This window comes from Syngnathus floridae, chromosome 8 (genome assembly GCF_059516105.1).
Source record: "Syngnathus floridae isolate MCC-2025c chromosome 8, RoL_Sflo_1.0, whole genome shotgun sequence".
NCBI classification, from domain to species: Eukaryota; Metazoa; Chordata; class Actinopteri; order Syngnathiformes; family Syngnathidae; genus Syngnathus; species Syngnathus floridae.
In genome coordinates, this window is record NC_142420.1 from 15,618,018 (window position 1) to 15,640,892 (window position 22,875).

General features: G+C 42.5%; 1 protein-coding gene across 12 annotated transcripts in view; it reads right to left on the reverse strand.

Annotated features, from left to right (window-relative positions):
- Positions 1–22,875, reverse strand: part of rab3gap1 (RAB3 GTPase activating protein subunit 1) — a 160,491-nt gene that overhangs the window by 103,306 nt on the left and 34,310 nt on the right. For 7 of the 12 annotated variants that reach the window (XR_015859912.1, XM_088383342.1, XM_088383340.1 and 4 more), the window contains 6 exons: positions 21,884–21,959; positions 21,671–21,800; positions 21,359–21,437; positions 19,009–19,128; positions 16,531–16,696; positions 10,242–10,341 (listed from right to left, as the gene is read on the reverse strand). Coding sequence is in view for 11 of the 12 variants with exons in the window: in XM_088383340.1 (XP_088239466.1) it covers positions 10,242–10,341; positions 16,531–16,696; positions 19,009–19,128; positions 21,359–21,437; positions 21,671–21,800; positions 21,884–21,959 (671 nt within the window). In the remaining variant the exon portion in view is untranslated. The remainder of the gene's footprint in view (positions 1–10,241; positions 10,342–16,530; positions 16,697–19,008; positions 19,129–21,358; positions 21,438–21,670; positions 21,801–21,883; positions 21,960–22,875) is intronic. The other 5 variants (XM_088383338.1, XM_088383341.1, XM_088383346.1 and 2 more) reach the window with 3 other exon arrangements.

A 22,875-nucleotide genomic window follows, 5' to 3' on the forward strand; every position in this document is an offset into this window, starting at 1 on the left:
CGCTAAATGAGCTAGGTGCGAAAGCGAACGATTGGCGCTCAAACCAATAACCAGCCTACGGAATGTCTACACTGCATTACGACACTGGGCGGAGGAGCTGCATGAGCAGCCAACGGCCAGAGGGCGGAGGAGGTCCCAGACCCAACAGCCAAGTGTAGAGGAGTAAACCTCACAAATCAGGAGTGGGGCCCCGAAGGCGGACCAGTATAGAACGCTCACTTAACATCGAAGAAGCCCTTAACAAATGCTCAACTGGCAGTGCAAAAGAAAAATGGAATCACATGCGAAGTGCAATATACACAACTGCTCTTGACTCCTTTGGAATAAGAACGAAGATGAACCCAGATTGGTTTGAAGCGGGAATCATGAATCTTGAACCGGCCATCTCACGTAAACGATCAGCCCTCCTCAACTACAAAGCCAATCCTCGTGACAAAACACTTGCAGCTCTGAGGAAAGCCAGAGCTGACACCCAGAAGATTGCCAGGCAGTGCGCAAATAAATACTGGCAGAGTATATGCCAGAATATCCAAACTTCCGCTGATTGTGGCAACATCCGGGCAATGTATGATGGGATGAAAATAGCATTCGGCCCCACTGTCACCAAAACTGCCCCTCTGAAGTCAAGCACTGGTTCAATCATTACAGATCGAACCAAACAAATGGAGAGATGGGCTGAGCATTATCAAGAGCTTTTAACGAGGGAAACTGAAGTCACAGTAAATGCTGTGGAAGGCATAACACCACTACCTGTCATGGAAGAGCTTGATGAACCGCCCACTGTTCAGGAGCTGTATAAGGCTGTCGATTCTCTATCCAGCGGTAAAGTCCCAGGAAATGACGGCATCCCCCCAGAGGTCATCAAAGAAGCCGAACAAACCAGTCTCCTCGTGCATCTCCACAAGCTACTCTTACAGTGCTGGGATGAAGGAAACTTGCCTCAAGACATGCGAGATGCCAAGATCATCACACTATACAAGAACAAAGGCGATAGAAGTGATTGCAACAACTATCGCGGAATATCCCTACTCTCTGTCGTGGGAAAGACATTTGCCCGAGTTATACTAAACAGACTCTATCCACTGGCTGAACGGATTTATCCAGAATCCCAGTGTGGCTTTAGAACAGGGAGATCCACCATCGACATGATCTTCTCATTAAGGCAACTGCAAGAGAAGTGTCGTGAGCAACAACAACCACTGTACATCGCCTTCATAGACCTAACGAAAGCCTTTGATTTGGTCAGTAGAACGGGTCTGTTCACACTCCTGCACAGAATTGGCTGTCCTCCTAAATTGCTGAGACTGATTGTCTCTTTTCACAAGGATATGAAAGGTACTGTACAGTGCGATGGATTAAAATCTGAACCCTTCCCAATTACAAGTGAGGTAAAGCAAGGCTGCGTCCTTGCCCCAACTCTCTTTGACATCTTTTTTTCACTATTGCTACGATATGCCTTCGAGACATCCGAAGAAGGGGTGTACCTGCACACCCGAAGTGATGGCAGCCTATTTAACCTTACCCGCCTTCGAGCAAAAACACGCGTGCGCAAAGTTCTCATTTGTGAAATGCTGTTCGCGGATGATGCGGCACTGACATCACATACCGAAGCCGGCCTCCAAGACCTTATAAATGCCTTCGCCCATGCTTGTAGAGAGTTCGGTCTGACAATCAGCATAAAGAAGACGAACATCTTAGCCCAAGGTGTCAGCTCTACCCCTCACATCTCAATTGACGACTGTTGCCTCGATGTGGTCGAAGATTTCACCTACCTTGGCTCCAACATCTCTAACAGTCTCAGCCTCGTCAAATAGATCGATGTCAGAATCGGCAAGGCCTCATCGGTGCTAGCCCGCCTAGCAAAGAGGGTGTGGGAAAATAGCTCGCTCACCATCAAAACCAAGATCTCAGTGTATCAGGCCTGCGTGCTGAATACACTTCTATATGGGAGCGAGAGCTGGACGCTGTATAGTCATCAGGCACGCAAGTTGAACAGTTTTCACCAGCGCTGTCTAAGGAGAATCCTCAACGTATCATGGCAGGACCACGTTTCCAACAAAGAGGTCTTGACCAGAGCAGGAATTTCCAGCATGTTTGCCATCCTTACAAACAGACGTCTGCGGTGGATTGACCATGTATCCCGTATGCAAGATGGTCAACTTCCCAAAGACATTTTGTATGGTGAGCTCGCCTCTGGCTCTAGACCACTCGGAAGACCACTTCTCCGCTTCAAAGATGTTTGTAAACGGAGCTTGAAGGAGGGCAACATCGCACCAGCACAATTTGAGACACTGGCCGCAGATCGCTCAGGGTAGAAAACCGTTACCAAATCAGTCATCAAGAAAACGGAAGAGAACAAAGAGAAGAAAATGGAAGAAAAAAGGGCTCAAAGACACAGAAGAGATGCTCAGCTACCCTGAAACTCTACTGCCTTTAGCTGTGACATCTGCAACAGGTCATGCGGCTCCAGAATTGGACTCTTCAGTCACAGAAGGAACTGCAGGTCCAGCAACCAATTACCACCAAGGCACATAATCCATAGTCTCTCGAGACTGACGGAAGCCAACAACAATGCCATAATCATCAACATTAAAATAATAAAAGGCTTGTGTTAGGGTTTTCCAGGTTATCTTTATCATGGGATTATGTTGGAATGCAACAGGTAATAAATAGCTTACCTTGTCCTCCTTATCACAAGGTCGTAAAACATCCTCTGAGATGTTTAGACTAGAGGACAAGGGCTTCCTATTCAGTCTACTCTTGCCCCAACTCTTTCTCTTAATAAATATGTCCTTGCAGTTGGGAGAGTTTCAGACTTCACTCCTTGAACGTGTGAGCTCTCCACCTGCAGGTGTCTAAAAGGACTTACTTGTCTCCCGTGTGGTTCTTGCAAAATAAGTTGGAGTGAGCAAATCTCTAACAGCTTGCAATATTTCAGTTGATTTGTAATGAATCCAGAATATATGACATTTTTCTTTTGTAATTGCATTACAGAAAATAAAGAACTTCATCACAATATTCTAAATTTCTGAGACAGTCCTGTATATGGATTTATTTTGTCCCCCATAATGAGGGTTTGTGTACGAAAGCTTCCTTTTTCCAAATACGATATGTCTCCCAGCTAACCTGGGAACATCTCAGAATCCTGCCTGCCTCCACCTGTCACTGGATCACCAGCTTACAGACCAACAGGAGACAGCGTGTGACACATCTGACACCCGGACCACCAATACTGGAGCCCCTCAGGGGTGTGTCCTCTACCCACTGCTCTTCTCTCACTACACCAACGATTTCTCCGCAGGTGACTCCTGTGAAGCTCCTGAAGTATGCAGACGACACCACTCTCATCGGACTGATCCAGAACGGTGACGAGACTGCGTACAGACAGGAGGTGCAGCGGCTGGTCCACCGGTGCAGCCAAAACCACCTGGAGCTGAACCCGCTCAAGACCATGGAGATGACAGTGGACTTCAGGCGAGACCCTTCACCACTTTCACCCCTCACTATCCGCAGGAATACTATTCTCTCCACAGACACCTTCAAGTTCCTGGGAACCACAATCTCTCGGGACCTGAAATGGACCGGCCACATAGACTCTGTCCGGAACAAGGCCCAGCAGAGGCTGTACTTCCTGAGACAGCTCAAGAAGTTCAACCTGCCGCAGGAGCTGCTGAAGACCTTCTACACTGCCATCATCCAGTCTGTCCTCTGCACCTCCATCACTGTCTGGTTTGGATCGGCCTCCAAACAAGACAAGCACAGACTGCAACGGACAATAAGGACTGCAGAAAAGATAATTGGAATAAACCTCCCATATATCCAAGACTTGTACCTGTCAAGGCCCAGGAAACGTGCAAGTAACATCTCTGCAGACCCTTCTCACCCAGGTTGCAGTCTGTTTGAACTACTCCCCTCCGGACGGCGTTATAGAGCTCTGTACACTAAAACCAGCAGACACAGAGACAGCTTCTTCCCCCCAGACTGTTGCTCTGATGAACTCACACCACTCTTAGAGTCTCAGAGTCATTGCTGTGCAATAACATCCTGCTCTCCACACCTTTTTTGAATTGTCTACACTGTTTGTACCGTGTGTCCTCTCTGCATCCATTGCAGCCTGGTCATCCTAGAAGAGGGACCCTCCCATCTGTGGTCTCTTCTCAAGGTTTCTCATTTCCCCTAGCTGGAGTTTTGAGTTTTTCCTTGCCCTCTTGGGACTTTAAGATCAGGGGATGTTTGAGAATATCTGCCATTTTTCACATGTCCTGAGTGTTGTTGTTAGTCACCTAAATGTTGAACAGAGGCTGTGATTTACCGAAGTCAAATTCCTTGTTTGGCACGCCCAAACATGGCGAATAAAAAACTCTTGAATCTTGAATCCCCAATGTCAATCATGCACTTATCTGATGTAAGTGACCGGCTCTCCGTTTAAAGGGTAAAATTCTGTACTTTAGCCCCTCTGCAGTAATGCAGTCTGTAGGGGAGAAGAGAATTGATTTAAGCCGGTATGGAAAGAAGATTCGTTCCGAGTCTAACCGCTGTTCAGGTAACTAATCTATTGTTAGATTCATTCCGTCATTTCCGGACGCCAGTCCCGCTGAAATCAAAGAAACCCTAGGGTTGAGTAACTACTTTGTCGAGACCCAGGATCTCCTCGATCGCGGCCGTTTCAGCGGCTCTCCTTTCCTATTAAGATTGTTGCTTTTGTTATCAGCTCGGAATAGTTTAGCTGTCTTTGTTAAGACCATGGGAACTCGTTTGTTTTCACTAGCGTACACTCACACTCGCTGACCTTAAGTTAACGATTTTTAACCAGATTCTGACACTCCCTGATTTCAAGGATTAAAGCTGTCTTCATTTAAAAAAGAACTGAACGGTTTAAAGTATGACTATGATAGAGAAACAAAAGAGATTTAAAGCATAAAAGATCAAAGTAATCATTAATCAAAATGATTATAAAGTAGAAATTTAATGAATAAACTAGAAAGAGAATTACAAGTTTCAATTGTTCGAACAACTAACAATAATTTCCACTCACCATTCTCAATAGAGCAAAAATTATTCAGTCTCGAAGTTCTCTCGATTGAAAACTCAAAAATATAGTAAAAAAGCGTAAGAGGCTAGAGGTCTAAAATGCTGTTTGGTGGAAAAGTCGAGTGATCAGTTCTCCTTGTTCCAAAATCCGAATTCTGTTTAAAACAACAGGCTGGCCTAAAAAATGGAGATGACGGCGCCCTAAAAATGGCTCCTCTCTCCTGCATCGAGGTCTGCATCTCCTATTCTGTCTTTGATCTTACAATTTGACTAAGTCTAATTTGAAGATAGTATAAATTCATTTTCTCTAAGGGAGAGCCCGGACATCCTGCAGAGAAAACTCATTTCAGCCGCTTGTATCCGAGATCTCGTTCTTTCGGTCACGACCCATAGCTTGTGACCATAGGTGAGGGTAGGAGCGTAAATCGACCGGTAAATTGAGAGCTTTGCCTTTTGGCTCAGCTCTCTCTTCACCACAACGGACAGGTACAGGGTCCGCATTACTGCCGACGCTGCACCGATCCGCCTGTCGATCTCACGCTCCATCCTCCCCTCACTCGTGAACAAGACTCCAAGATACTTGAACTCCTCCACTTGGGGCAGGATCTCATCACGGCCTGAAGAAGCCAACAGCACCACGTCATCTGCAAAAAGCAGAGACGCGATGCTGAGGTCCCCAAACCGGACCCCCTCAACGCCTCGGCTGCGCCTAGAAATTCTGTCCATAAAAATTATGAACAGAATCGGTGACAAAGGGCAGCCTTGGCGGAGTCCAACCCTCACTGGGAACGAATCCGACTTACTGCCGGAAATGCGGACCAGACTCTGGCATCGGTGATACAGGGACCGAACCGCCCTTATCAGTTGGCTCGGCACCCCGTACTCCCGAAGCACCCTCCACAGAACCTCCTGAGGGACACGGTCGAACGCCTTCTCCAAGTCCACAAAACACATGTGGACTGGTTGGGCGAACTCCCATGCACCCTCGAGGATCCTGCCGAGGGTGTAGAGCTGGTCCACTGTTCCACGGCCAGGACGAAAGCCACACTGCTCCTCCTGAATCCGAGGTTCGACCTCCCGACGGACCCTCCTCTCCAGCACCCCTGAATAGACCTTACCAGGGAGGCTGAGGAGTGTGATTCCCCTGTAATTGGAACACACCCTCCGGTCCCCCTTCTTAAAGAGGGGAGCCACCACCCCAGTCTGCCAATCCAGAGGCACTGTCCCCGATGTCTACGCAACGTTGTAGAGGCGTGTCAGCCATGACAGCCCCACAACATCCAGAGCCTTTAAGAACTCTGGGTGAGTAACTCTGGGTAATGTCTAGGGTGAGAAGCGCGGTCATCCGGGAGAGACTCGGAGTAGAGTCGCTACTCCTCCACGTTGAGAGGAGCCAGATGAGGGGGCTCGGGCATCTTATCAGGATGCCTCCTGGACGCCTCCCTGGGGAGGTGTTCCGGGCATGTCCCACTGGTAGGAGACCCCGGGGACGACCCAGGACGCGCTGGAGAGTCTATGTCTCTCAGCTGGCCTGGGAACGCCTTGGGATCCCCCGGGATGAGCTGGATGAAGTGGCTGGGGAGAGGCAAGTCTGGGAGTCCCTCCTAAAGCTGCTGCCCCCGCGACCCGACCCCGGATAAGCGGAAGATGGATGGATGGATGGATAAATTCATTTTAACGGACCTAGGGTTAATCTCATAAAGAATGAAATCTATCTTTGTCTAATCGGCGTTCTCGACCCACGGCAGTAGCCGCAGGGGTATACCCCTGACGGGGAGAGCCCACCGGGCGAGAGAGAGCCATGCTCTTTGTCCGAACAAACCTTTTATACCAGTCTAGTTCGTGGGTACTATAGTACCTGCTTGGTCACTTACCAGTTTTTTTTCCATGACGTCATAGATTGGCCTCAGATGACCCAAATGCTTCCAGAATAGACTGCACCTGCATCTCAGCCGGTCTCAACCGGATTCAACCAGATGAGGTGACCATGTTCTCACGAAAGTAATTTTCTCAGGGATGCTTCATCCTGTTTCCCACTCCCAAATCTTGTCAACTGTCCATCAACGTGACATTTCCAAATGTTTTTTCTCTGACTTGTGTTCCGTCAAACAGCATCTTGTTTAGGCTTCAACTGGATGAACATGACCGAGGTCACGTTCATATGTGGGACCTCAGTCTTCCACCACTTAGTATCACCATTAACCCTTTCCGTCTCCTTGTCTTCGCTCACATTCATACATTCACGTGTAAATGGAACATCAATATTACATACATGTTTGATACTGATCAAACATCGTGACAATAATGACACATACTTTCACAATAGTCAACTAAACACATAATCATAACTATGATCGTGGATTCTCTTAGTTAGCAGTTTAAAACACTCAAGCATCTTCAAAACGTAATTTGACAAGCTGGTGACCTCTAGGTCAAGCTCAAGCATGGGATTGCAGTCTTCCACCCACGGTACCACTGTCAGCCCCTTGTCTTTACTCAACTCTTAATACATTTACCGTAATTGCCGGACTATAAATCGCACCGGATTATAAACCGCACTAGCTAAAATTCAGGGATATTTCATTTTTTTTCTTACATAAGCCGCACCGGACTATAAGCCGCACGTGCACACGAGTTTTTTACAAAGAAAGACAGTACATAGAAAGCCTTTTTAACGTTTTAATAACATACTTGAACATGTCTTTCTAAACATTGCCTGTGACGCAGCAGTAGCACCGCAGCAACGCGGAAGTGTGCACGCGAGTTATTAGCAAAGAAAGACTGGACACAGAAAGTTTTTTTTAAAGCTTTAATAACATACCTTAACATTTCTTTCCAAACACTGCCTGTGACGCGGCAGTAATACCGCAGCAACACGGAAGTAACACAGCAAAGTCACTGAGACGCGGCGGTAACACAGCAGCAACACAGCAGCAACACGGTAGCACAGCACTAACAGGGCTGGTTAAAAAAAACATACCGGTAAAAGTAAAAAACGAGCCGTCTTCATCTTCCTCCTGTGCACTGAAACCATCGAAGTCTTCCTCCTTAGTGTCCGATTGGAATAGCGTTAGATATCCTTCGCCTCACACTTTCTCAGTCTCTCTTTCGTCGTCGGTTTTATGCATTTCTTCGAGTGTGAAGAGGTTCTGTTCATGCTAATCTTATTCATGCACGAAGCGCTAAATTACATTAAACTAGCAAGCGACACGTATAGCTTAAAAGCGGCATCATATACATTTCTTTTATCCCCCATAATGACGGTTTGTGTATAAAAGCTTCCTGTCTTTGTGTGAATGCGGGTGTGTGCGTGATGCACGAGACGATCACGTCTTCTTCGGCGCATTCTCTCTTCTTCGTCTGTCTCGCTCTTGCTTCCTGCTAAAGCGGCCCCTGGAGACCGGAGGCCGTAAAAATCCATAAGTACGCTCCAGAGTAGACACAAGATAATGTCATCAACATCGACTGCCTTTGGCTTAAAAGCGGCATCATATGCATTTCTTTTGTCCCCCATGATGACAGTTTGTGTATAAAGACTTCCTTTCAGTAATGTCCGTCTTGATCACGTGATGCGCGAAATGTAAACACAAACTAGCACGTCTTCTTCGGCGCATTATCCCTTCTTCGCCTGTCTCGCTCTTGCTTCCTGCTAGAGCGCCCCCTGGAGGCCGGAGGCCATAAAAATTCATAAGTACGCCACGCCGCCATTTAAGGTTCAAAGTAAACTTCTGAATAAAATGCATTACAAGTTCACATTCATTACAACTTGTTTTTGGTGAGCAAAATGTCAGAAGAATTGAATTTAAATGCTGATTGATTGGGTTTTAATACAATGCAGATGGTCCAAACAGCGCCACTGCTTTGTGTAATCTCTGAGTGATATGGCAGAGTAAGAGAAAGGGTTTAGAGCACAGGTGTCAAACTCAAGGCCCGGGGGCCAGATACGGCCCGCCACATCATTCTATGTGGCCCGCGAAGACAAATTGTGCATCAAATTCGTGTATCATTGCAAATTGTCTTCACTTTTAATAATAGCTTTTTTTTTAAATATTTGACCAGTTTTTACTCGTCTGATTTGCAAACGAGTTATTTGTCAGTTTGTTTTGTAGCTTTTACTGTATATAATAGTGTTAAGAGTAAAAGTGATCAAGTCATCACAAAAATCACGAAAGAAATCTTATATAAGCCGCACCAAATGATTCCCGAGCGCGGCACCGCTGCTGCTCACTGCTCCCCTCTCCCCCAGGGGATGGATCAAAATCACATGGGGATGGGTTAAATGCAGAGGACAAATTTCACCACACCCAGATGTGTGTGTGACGATGATCATTGGGACTTGACTTTAACCCGACTATAAGCCGCAGGGTCCAAAATTTTGGAAAAAAGTCGCGGCTTATAGTCTGGAAATTACGCTACGTGTAAATGAAACATCAGTGCTATGATGCTCCTCAAGTTGCTACTAACTATACAATTTTGCAAAGCAGAATAAAATAATATATATTGCAGCTTACTCTAACTGTGATTAACATGTCTCATTCTCATTACCTAACGATGAGCATGGGCTTCCCGAGTTAGCAAATTAAAATATTCAAGCAGTTTCAAAGTATATTATAGCAAAACAAAATAATATAACGTAATCCAAAATTGTGTGTTGCTGTGCCTCAAAACAAGTCTTCATCTAATCAATGACTTTATAAACTATTGATTTACTATGTTAGGTCAATCTGACTTTGGCACCATCTTCTGGTGAAATTTGGAACGGGAATGGAGGTTTACTGGTCTTCCATGTCAAGCTTTGAAATTTGAAATTTCATCTTAGCCAATTCGTCTGGGCCAAATCTAATACACACTCACCATCTTTTACCATCCTATCCACCATGTAACTCGACACCATGAAAGAGTGGACAAAGTCTGGCCTTTTCTGCTCTAGCTGTTCTCCATAAGACTTGACCCCAGTTTACAAAAGGATAGTTGGATCATTTTTTATAATTTTTTTACTAAATTTTTTTACAATGCGTTAAAAAAAAGTCTGTTTTCACACATGGGTGGGCTGGAATGTATACCCTGTGATGAATGGGAGTTCAATGGAGTCATCAAGGAAAGCGTCATATGCAGATGATCAAGACAGCTGAGCAATAAAGAGCTGGGGCATAGTCTGTGAATACATCCGATAGAGCACACTGAATATTGTCTGAACAATATACGCTTACCAGGAGGCTGCAGTGGCCAATAATGTTGTTGCCAGTCCTGAAGAATGTAGGTAAAACGGATTGCAACATTGATTGGAGGCAAGGGGTAGATGGTGTAGCCCTAAAAATATGGAGAAAAGTTCGTGACAACAGTGATAATGTTGATAATGATAATGAATATTCAATATGTATTGTATGTGTGTTTCACGTATGAAGTTTACACATTTACAGGACATGTGAATACTTTCTTCTTTACACATTTAATAGCACTCTCCTTAGTTTGTAAGGTGTAGGCAGGGATTAAATTTAGATTTTATATGCACGTGTAAAAAAGTTTAAAAGTTCCTTTCTCTGTGGGTTGGGTGGGTGGGTGGGTGGATGGATGGATGGATGGATGGATGGATGGATGGATGGATGGATGGATGGATGGATGGATGGATGGATGGATGGATGGATGGATGGATGGCTCGATGGATGGATGGATGGATGGATGGATGGATGGATGGATGGATGGATGGATGGATGGATGGATGGATGGATGGATGGATGGATGGATGGATGGATGGATGGATGGATGGATGGATGGATGGATGGATGGATGGACTTTATTTATCCCACAGTGGGGAAATTTTCTTGTCACAGCAGCGTACAAGAATACAAAAAACAAGTACCAAATGTAAAAATGGATAAATAACAGACAATCAACGACAAAGACAAGTGCCACTAGTAGCGATAGAGACCAAACAGAAGGAAACCAACACATGATCAGGTGCCGCACGTGTTGTAGAGTCTGACAGCAGTGGGAATGAAGGACCTGCGGAACCTCTCTTTTCTTTTAAGCTATGTTGAAGTAATGCTATTAATGTTTTGTAAAGGGAATGTTCATTAAATTTCAACATTTTCCTAATGTTCTTGTGCTCTTTACACTAAAACAAAAAGGAAAGACATGATATTTTGGTTATTTATAACATAGTATGGTATCATTCCAATCGTCCGGCCCACTTGACATCTACCGGGACCGTATGTGGCCCACGATGTGAAATGAGTTTGACACCCCTGGTTTAAAAGATAAAAGCGAGTGCGTGCGTTGATGCGTAATGCGTTGATTAGCTTCTTAGCGTTGGTGTCTATGTGCTGCTCCCGGTAGGCTTACATGTATGTCAATCAAGCGATTCTAGCCTATAGAAAAAATTTTTTTTGCTAAATGTCATGCGATCGACCAGTAGTAGCTTACTTTGGTGACGTCCCTGACCACGGTTTCCGTAATGCTGAAAGCGATGTGACCTTGTAATTTACATTTTGGTAAAGCGCTGTGTACAACCAGTATTGATTAACAAATTCATCAATTGATCCATATACCATTTTGGCCCGAGTATAAGACGATGTTTTTTGCATTGAAATAAGACTGAAAAATTGGGGGTCGTCTTATATTCGGGGTCTAGACATTATACCGATTTTCAGTTGCGCGTAGCAGTAAATTAAAGGTTGCTGGTATCGACTGAGTATGTTGCTGTGATCGTGTGCGTCTTTGACACAAAGTGAGTATATACATTTCATTGTTACTACTGTCCACTGTTGTGCCGTTTATCCGATCGCGGTTTGCTTCGTGTGCGCGCATTGACAGCTCCGACACGCTCCTTTAAGTTTGCCTCGCATCGTACGAGTAGCCATTACGCAGCGGCACGGCGACTAACGGTCGCCAGCAAATGTATTTTGTTGTCTCGATCGATGACTTATGTTTGGTGTGTTGCCGAGAGTATTTCATTTTTTTTTTTTTTTTTTTTTTGCCAATAATTCAGTAAAGCAATCAAAACTGAACCACGTCTTCCCTCCTGTGTTCTGACCGACACCCGAGGGCGAAAAGAGCATAACCATCTGAGCCAACCCCCTATACCAAACCTGGGCAAATTACGGCCCGCGGGCCACATCCGGCCCTTTGTGCGTCCCTGTCCAGCCCGCATGAGGCCAATCGTAATTTAAATTAAAAAAAAAAAATTGTGTCGTGCGTACAATACAACTGTTTCGCTTTTATTTTGAAAGGCGTCGCACTTCCGTGTAGCGTGCGTGCATGTGAGCTGTGCGTGTAGGTGAGCAGCGCGAAGTAATGCTGCCCTCAAAATGTGTGCTAACGCGAAGAAAAGAAAAGTTGACAAGGAGCGCCGTGTTTTCAACAAAACATGGACTGCCAAGTATTTCTTTACAGAAATGAAAGGTAAAGCCATGTGCCTGATTTGTGGTACACAGGTCGCTGTGTTTAAAGAATATAATTTGAGTCGCCATTACACGACCAAGCATGAGAAAAAATACATCTGTCTGATAAACAGGGCGCATCAGAGGCTGATGCATTGCTAGCAAAACTGCAAGCCCAACAAGGACTTTTTATCAAACTTCACACCCAGAGATGGAGCGGCTTTGTCATTTGAGGAAAAGTTAAAGAAGTTAAGAATAAATTGTACTGATTAATAATTTTTTTTTAATTTGACCTTTACACCACAATTTCACATAGCTTAATATAAATATAAACAGAATAATTGTTGTAATCTTCTAATTACCAGTACCAACAATTTAAAATAAATAATTTAGTGCATTTTACAATGGAAGAAAATTGAGCAGGTTTAAATTATCGTAGGTGTGGCCCTCTGACACAACTCAGGTTTTTCATGTGGCCCCTTGTAAAAATTAATTGCCCACCCCTGCCCTCTACAGTCCTCAGACTCCCCAACAATAGCGGTAGCTGTTTGCATTATTTTATTGCAATGTTTTTCCTTATTCAGATTTGTTTCAAGACTACAGTTAGACTTCACTTTGATGGTTAATGCAGTTATTGCAATTTTGTTGTTTTATAGTAGATTGGTTTATTTACATTTCAAAAACCAGAAGCCATTCATTTACAAATGTGATTGCACTTTAGTTTACATGTTTAAATGTTAAGATATTAAGATGTGATAGACAGGTTTTGCATGATTTGAATGAGGCAAAATAACATGCTTTTTCTCTCGAATATTGTTATAATCATTTGTTTCAGATGTAATTATTTTCTGTATGAAAATTAAATTTAGTTTTCAAAAAGTCTTTTTACAGACTTGAGTCTTGAAAAGGAGGGGGTCGTCTGATAATCGGGGTCGTCTTATATTCGGGCCAATACGGTATAAGGCGCTCAATTAAACTTGACTTGACTCTGCATTATAACGCGCACTGTGGTTTTTTGAGTAAATCTTAAGTCCTTAAGTGCGCCTTATAGTGCAGAAAATACGGTATACTGTGGTACTTGTATGGTGAAGAAAAAATTAAAATTTGCCTTTCTTTTTCTTTTAACTATTCAGCTTCTGTTGACATTTTTCGATGTCACAATGAGGGACTACAAAGCAGTCGTTGCTGGGTCTCTAACAGTGTTTCATTTTATATTTGTGTTTTTTTCCGATTTTTACATTTCGTTTTACAATGGAGGATTACACATCCAAACGATTTTCAACTATGGATTTTCGGTCGAAGCAGGAGGTCATAAGTAAAGGAAGAGCAACTCTGGAGTTAAAAGGTTTGATTCGGACAACGGGACTTTGGAACGGAATGGTACGCACGATCGAAAACAAGTTTTTGATTCTATGTGCTCTATTGAGTGTTTGTATGTGTGAAGACTGCTGATATGAGATTTTGATTAAAATAGTTCAAATTAAATAATGAATAAGCCACACTAGAGCAGCGTTCCCCAACCTTTTTTGTGACGCGGTTAAGTGCCAGACAAATTTTACCGGGGCGGGGGCAGATATCAGTGCATCCCCAGTCATGAACCTCACTGCACGTCACTGTAAATTGCGTAATCCTGACGCAACCCTGGCGGCTCCACACAAAAAGTGGAGACTGGGTGGGTTAACAACGAGATAAGCAATTATGATTGCCTAAGGCAGAGATGTGTTTCATGGTAACCAATCGGAGGCAGTGTTTTTACATGACTCAGGCCACGCGCTTCACGCACATAAGCGTACACGCACACAGCAAAAACCACTTTATATTATTTAACTGTTTACTTTTGAAGGAAATACTTACAGTATAAAATGTCTACCAGACCAGTTGTCTGAGATTGTGAGTTTTATTTATTTAATTTAGACTATAGTTAAACAAACTTAATTTGTTTAAATGTTTACTTTCGTTGTGAACAAAATACGTGTAAGTACAGGTTGTTTGTTTACTTGACCAGTTGTCTCAGGTTGTGAGAGTGTGATTTACTTAATTTGCTAGTTGCTGTAAACACACTTTATATTGTTTAACTGTTTATTTTTGAAGAAAACACTGAAAGAAAGAATGTCTACCAAACCAGTTGTTTGAGATTGGGAGTTTGAGTTATTGAATTAAGACTACAGAGTTAAAAACACTTTATGTTGTGGAAATATTTACTTTTGTTGTAAACAAAATACCGTATTTTGCGGACTATAAGTCGCTCCCGAGTATAAGTCGCACCAGCCATAAAATGCATGATAAAGAAGAAAAAGATATAAGTCGCACCGGAGAACAAGTCACATTTTTGGGGGAAATGTATTTGATAAAATCCAACACCAAGAACAGACATGTCATCTTGAAAGGTAATTTAAACTGAAAATAGAATAGGCAACAACAGAGTGAAGGTACAGTATGCTAACGTTACATAAACACATAAACAAGGAACTTAGAGCGTGCCTGACGTAACATATCAGGAGTTATTCAAATAACTATAGCAAAAATAACATGTTAACAAGTTTATCGAACCATCCGCGTCACTCCAAATCAGGGTTAAGATCAGGGTATGTTGAGAAAAACTGTCAATTTTGCACAAGTGAAGCCCTTTGAGACTTGTCTGTGATTTAGTGCTGTATAAATAAATTTGACTTGACTCCAAATTAATAAATCCAACAAAATCGTCATTCTTGGTGTCACTTATAAACAACTCCGCTAACCCCGAAAATAGAAAATGCAGCGCTTCCCCTTCTACGTGGCTTACTTCAGACTCATTGTTAGTTGCAGTTCCAATTATTCCATAGGCCAAGAGTGCCCTCTTGCGGTTTAGTGTGAAAATAACATGTGAAATGATATACAGTCAAACCTCGGTTTTCAACCACAATCCGTTCCAGAAGGCGGTTCGAGAAGTGAATCGGTCGAATTCCGAATCTATTTTTCCCATTGAAAATAAGGGAAAAAATTTGAATCCGTTCCAAGGCTAAAAAAAGAACGCCTTTTTTAAGCAAATTTTCATTTGCGCATTTTTGTCCGATCGCGCAACTGCAGCGCACCACCAACGGCGCAACCGTAGCGAGCAGCCGACCACGCAACTGCACCGCGCTGGTCGCATTATTGTGACGGAGCCGTCGCTGAAATTTAGAAAATATTTTTAAAGTCCTGATGTACTTTCCAAAATTTAAGTGGACCTCAGTGCACAGGGAGCTTAATTTAGTCCGATCGCGTAACCTCAGTGCGCCGAGCACGCTGTCGCATTGCTTTAAGAGCGTCTTTGTGTTTTAGGATGGCTTTACTGCTCCCACTTGCTTTCTTTGGAGGCATGATTAGGGGTTAATACAATCCTCAAAGTAACAAAAATACAATAACAACGAACAGTGTCAGTCGGCATCCGGGCCGCGCAGTCGGGTTTTCTCGGGTCCTTTCAGCTCATCTCACGATGTTCGACCTCCGAATTTTTTTCGACAACCGAAGCAAAACAGTTTCGAATTTTTCGTTCGAATTCCGATTTGTTCGAGAACCGGGACGTTCGAAAACCGAGGTTTGACTGTAATGTGTTAATAATTTCACACACAAGTTGCTCCTGAGTATAAATCGCGCCCCCCGCCAAACTTTGAAAAACAACTGTGACATATAGTCCGGAAAATACGGTACTTCAAGTGCAGGATAAACATTGTGCAGTAAATATTGAAGGTTATGTACCTTAAGTACCTTTCTGTTCCACTCATTTCAACTGACTTGTGAAAACTGCTCAGAAAAAAAATCAAAATTCTTTGACATATAGCAACTTTTATTACAGCAACGCAAATAGTTATTTTCTCTGGTAACTAGCTACTTTTATTATAAAGTAATTCAGTTACTAACAGTTACTTTTTGGATCAAGTAGTGAGTAACTATAACTAATTACTTTTTTAAAGTAACTGTCCCAACACTGGTCTCTAAAATCTATAATCGAATGCAGGAGCATTTTTGTAATATGATGACTTAAAATTTACTGTACATGTTTCCATACAAGCCCTCTGGGCGCAAGTGAAATGAAATGAAAACAACTTTGAAACCAATAGATATAGAACACTTGGACTGTTCACACAACACTGACACTTACTGTCTTTGATTTGAAAATGTCAAGAAGGCCAGATAGGTGGTTGTACTGACTTGGTACTCTACGAAGGTGTACCATCTCAAATTCAGTGTGGACACCCTGTCCCTGGCATTCACCAGAATATAGTCGCCTCCACTTTTGCTGGATCTGTACAAATATGGGGACTTGGCTGATTGGAGAGGAAAAACAGAATTTTTGTTTTTTAGAACTTTTCAACAAGGATATAAACAGGATATAACAACAGTGGTACAAACAACAGTTTATTTTTGCTTTTTCAAACCTTTATAAAAAAATAAAAGTCACTATTCTTGACCTCCTAACTTTGCTTAGGGATGTTTTAATTTTCTACAATTGCTAAAAATACCCCTGTGAAGACACAGAAAAGGTATAAGTTGTGAGACTATCATTCTACGACTGAGCCACGTGAAAATGTCCCGAGGCAGTCAGTAATCACTGTTGGCTAAAATGGTTGATGGCCTGGAATCAGCGTGGGGGGATGGCTTATTCTCACGGGTGGACTTATTATAGTAATAGGGCTGCTGTTAGAATGAATACTCCTGTAACTTTGCTTGTAGAGGGGACGCCTATTCAAATTTGCTACACTTGGTGAAAACACTCCCAAGAAGAGACAGAAAAAGTAAAATGATGCTGCCATGAACAGCACTGCCAGGCCTTAATGGGAGCAAAATAAAGTTCAATGTCTTGCTCATTGATAATATGATACAATAATTAATGAACAAGGTTAATGAGTTTCTGACTGAGTGGTCACTGAAAGCACCTCGCAAAACGTGAGTGAGAACTTGAAAAAAATCATTAAAAGAAAATGAACCTAGCTTCCGAAGATGAAAATTGACAAACACAAAAGTGTGTTTCTCATATTTTTATTGAAAACAAGCTGGTTCTGTCTGACGCACACCAACGGCTTCCATCTTTTACTCAATGTATGCGCATTCCTACAGCAGGGGATACCTACTTTGGCACAACACCAGCTATATTCCGTCATGATGCCTTTGCCATGTTTCCCTATGATTTTGTGTTTCATATTGATCTTTGGAGACATACTCGACTACACTATTTATTGTTTGCACAGCTAATGTACCGAGACGAATAGGGAATTACAGAGCAAAAGAGACAAGGCGGGGGGTGGGGGGGGACATGGCTGGTGCGTCAGTTCGTAAGTAGAACATTGGTTCGTAAGTAAGTGGAAAAAAAATGCGAGGCTCCGGTTCGTATCATGAAAAGTTTGTAAGTATAGGTAGCACTGTACTGTGACATTATTCATTACCTTGGTTACCACAATCATATCATATTTGAATATAGTCCTGAATTTCCAAACAATGGTGTTAAAAAGTGGCATTCGATTATTCCAAGTGCACCAAAAACAGAGTGCTGGTGTGCACTGTAGGTGTTCTAAATCGAGACATAATGCTTTGTATGAATGGGTGTGTCTCCAACTGTCATCTAAGGCTTCTGTTTGGTGATCATGTTTTTAATTAACGGTGCTGACATCCTCCGTGCATTTTTTGATGTAGGCTGACAAGGATAAGGAGTACTCATCTACATCACACCACTCAGAGTCTCAGAGACATCACTAGGCAATAATATCCTGTTCTTGCCACTTAAATGTAGTTAGTCACCTGAATGTTGTTAGTCACTTAAATGTTGTACAGAGGCTGATTTCAACTGGAGTCAAATTTATTGTTTGGCATGCACGAACTAGGCCAATAAAACTGATTCTGATTGTTGATTGATGCAGTTGCCTTGAAAATGTTCCAATCTGTACATTCAAAAACATTCCTGTAGAGCAGTGCTTTTTAAGCTGGATTCGATCGAACCCCAGGGGTTCGGTGAGTCGGCTTCAGGGGTTTGGCAGAGCTGGTATGTCATTGCCCCGCCCCGCCACTCTCCCCCGTCCGCGGCTGGCCGAACACACCGGTAGCACCCCGCCGTCCCCCCATCTCCCCCCCCCCCCCCCCGTCCGCGGATGGCCGAACACACCGGTAGCATCCCCCCCTTCGTCCGCGGATGGCCGAACACACCGGTAGCACCCCCCCACCCCCGTCTGCGGATGGCCGAACACACCTGTAGCACCCCCCCCAGTTAAGGGTTTTATGGTGTCCAAATTTCAAATTCATGCATTTTGCTATGAAATGACAAGATGCTTTACTAATGCATTTTGCTCTGTCAGACTCATCATTGTAAGGCTGTTTGAAAGCTGCGGAAAATGAAAGTTGCCCGGTCGACTCTCTCCCGCTCATTTTTACACGATCAATAACACCAGCGTGATGTCTCCGCAGATGAGTTGACATAATGGATGTACTGCTTTTGGCATATAAAACGCATTTGGTACATACAAACATAAAATAGCCGTACCAATAACATTAAGGAAAAGTCTAATTTACATCTGATGTTAATGAATGGTACGGTTGTTCAAAAACAAGTGTTCATGTTTAAAGAAAAGAGTGTCAAGGGTGTTTTTACCAGCCACTGTTGACCAGAGAAATTGAGATGGAGCTTAGAAGCAAATTGCATTTGGACTCGCTGATGATAGCCTCAACATTGGCTCCTGGGGATATGACAACAAACTCTCGTATCCCGTACCTGTCACAAGAGATGAAACAAGTGTGTTGATGAGACGTAGTTATTTTCATCTTTACATTTACTAAACGTAAGAGCTGTCATGCACTAAATCTGTTTGAATTTGCCTTGTCTGAAGCGGCTATGGCTCAGTTATTAATTTTGTGACCGAAGGATTAGTGGCAAAATTTGCATCTAGAACTGTTTGCATATTAAAAATAGGTGCTGTTTGCCAAACATTTGTTGAGTTAAAAATGTTAGAAAACACTTTTTAATCTGTCTAAAATTGTTTGATGTTGACATATAGCATACGAAATGGCACAAGATTAAAGATATGCAGGTTTTATGTTGTATAAAGTAACATACATAATGTTGTTACTCGTTCCCAGGAAAAACTGAAACATTATGAAAATATCTAAGTATATAAAGTGTGAATCATATTTGCAATTTCTGTACTCATGGTACATATGAAAATAAATAATGTATGCAAATAAATAAATGCACTCCATTTACCAATTACCATATTTTTCGGACTAAAAATCGCTCGGAATATAGGTCGCATTAGCCATAAAATGCACAATAACGTGAAAAAAAACATATATACGTAAGTCGCTCCGGAGTATAAGTCGCATTTTGGGGGACATTTATTCGTCAAAATTCAACACCAAGAACAGACATGAATGAGCAACAACAGGCTAAACGATAGATAGGCAAACGTGACAAACACAAACGAAGAGCTGAGAACGGGCCTGGCGTAACATTCTGAATTATGCAAATAACAATTACATAAATAACACGTTTATAAAACCATCTGTGTCACTCCAATTCTCAAATCCATCGATCGTCCTTTATGTCAACAATGGGTGTGCGGCGCTTGCACTTCAAAATATTTCACAGACCCATATAACGATATATAAATTATATATCAAATAACTATCATATAAACAACATTATCAAACCTTGTCACTCCAAATCATTAAATCCATCGATCAAATTCCTCGTCCTTTGTCAACAACGCCGCGCGTGCGCCCTGACTTCAGCCTTGTCGTTATTCCACAGATCTGGTATATAACTATATTGTAGCGTTAAAGTACAAGGAAAGACGTGGGTTTCGTAAACCCCTCTTTATTTAACAAAACAAGAGTTCAACAACTACTGAACTGTAACAATAAAACCATATACAAGTTGTTAAACAAAATAAAATATATCAAATAACTATAGCAAATAGTTCATCGCAACACGGCCCCAAGCACCAGCGTTGACTTCCAGGCGTGTGGAGGCGTGGACTTCCATCCCCGGAGGTGGCACTTCCAGCCACGGAGGTGGAAGAGAGCTCCATAGAATAGGACCGGGCGTGCGTAAAAGCCATGTCCGAGCCCCATCCACCGTCCCGGGACACCCACCCGGCCGAGCGCCGGCCCCCGACTTCCATCCACGGAAGTGAAAGAGAGCTCCGTAGAGTAGGACCAGGCATTCATAAAAGCCATGTCCGAGCCCCATCCACCGTCCCGGGAGAGCCACCCGGCCGAGCGCCGGCCCCCCGACTTCCATCCACGGAGGTGAAAGAGAGCTCCGTAGAGTAGGACCGGGTGTGTGTAAAAGCCATAATAGTTTTTCAAACTTTCTGTGTCACTCCAAATCATTAAATCCTTCAAACTCTTCGTCCTCTGTGTCACTTACAAACAAAGCCGCTAATGATGCCGGTAGTACGCGGGGCCCTTCGTCATCCCGTGATCGAATCTTTGTCCTTTATGTAAACATCCGCTGCGCCGCGCTGCTGACATCACTTGAAATTCAAATTACAGTAATCCCTTGCTACATCGCGGTTTCATTTTTATTTTTTAAATTTTGAAAATTTTTGAAAAAAATTCACATACGTGTAAGTTGCTCCTTAGTATAAATCGCCCCCCCACCCGAAAATTTACAGTCCGAAAATTACGGTAGATTAAATTGAAATTTTCATTTGTTGGACTACGAAGCATTTTTTGAGAAAAGTACACTAAATAACCAATTCAAGGTCATTCTGCATTTCCTTTTTAACACGAACAGGAATAGTCAACAGAGATTTTGGGTGCGAGTTCTAATGTTGATATGATGACAAAAAATAAATGGCCAAAAAATCAGCTAAAATTAAAATTGCGGTCAGATGACATTACCTATGTCTTGATGAACTTTTTAAATTGACAACATTCTTTGACAAATATTCCGTGATAATAAAATGCTAGAAACTGATGACACAGATGCTGAAACTCACCATCTGACCAAGCAGTGGGCTCGAGGAGGAAAGTCATTATTGGTGCACAAAAGCTCCTGCATTGCGAAAGGAAAGGGAGCTGCAAATAAACAAAATCAGTGTTGTATGTTGTATCAATAAAGCTAGCCTGCATGTGTGTGTGCATGTGTGTGTGTGTGTGCGTGCGTGCGCGTGTGCATGTGTGTGCACGAAGCTCAAGTTCCCCTTTACAGATTACTATCAAGCTTGGAAATGAAAGACAAAGAGAAAAAATTTAAATGTGAATTTGACTTGAAATGTTAACTGTAAAGAGAGAAACAAAAGAGACAATACCTTCTTCCAATTCAGTATTTGTGTTGTTCTCATGCCGTTGCACTAATGCATAGTGAGTTATGGAAAATTTAAAATCTACAAAATTAATCTCCTGAGAATTCTCCTCCCAAGTGCCACTTGAATAATTACTCTGTGCAAACAAAATAATGCCCACTGTCAAAAACAGAAACAACAGTCATGATTAACGCAACATTTAAGGTTTTATCTCACCACCTTTTTAGGGGACATCCCTGTTGAGTTTCCAGTTAGATTCCATTCATTTAGGACTTCTTCAACCCTGGACACAAACCTTCATTAAAGAAATACATGTATTTGACGATTAGTTGGACATACTGTAAATGATACACATTATCCAACACCAGCATTGAGAATGTCTTGGATAAAATAGGCTTGAAAATTATGGAAGTGACTGTTGGGAGTTTTGGGCACTGTCCGGAAGTTTCCACACACCATTTTCAGTAAACAAGTCTGTATCGAACTAATGAATTTTCATTACAGAACTCATTCTACAGCGAAATAATGTTGCGTAACAAAAATTAGGACGTGCTTTTCATCAACAAGACTTTTTCACATGAGAAAGATGAGACGTGACAACGACAGTGCATGGCGATAATTAAACCTGTAATGCCTAATTAATGACAATAATGACAAAATGTGGTCTACAAAATTAAAGCTATGCTAAAATAGGTCTATTTTTGTGAAACAAAATGAGATGACAAAAGTGATAAAATGTGTACATTCCTGATGTCTACTGACTCCCTTAAAGGATGGGTAAATCGAAGATGGTTAATTTTTCAATAACGAGCCCAGTTTATGCATTTTTTTCATCAGGAAAATGAAAAAAGTTACCATTTTCCATTTTATCCATTCATTTTGGAGAAACAATGAATCAATTAATGCATTTAAAAACCCCAACTTTTAATGACAAATAAGAGTCACACACCACACCCCTTCATGCCCATCCCCTTGGTTGATGACATCACGGAAGAAAGAGGTCACAATTTACCCATCATTGTACAGACTATTGCTTAAAATGTCCAAAAACAGCCATCGATTGGCATCTACGTACATTGGGGCAAAAAAGTATTTAGTCAGCCACCAATTGGGCAAGTTCTCCCACTTACTAGATGAGAGATGCCTGTAATTTCCATCACAGGTATACTTCAACTATGAGAGACAAAATTAAATATAAAAATCCGGAAAAT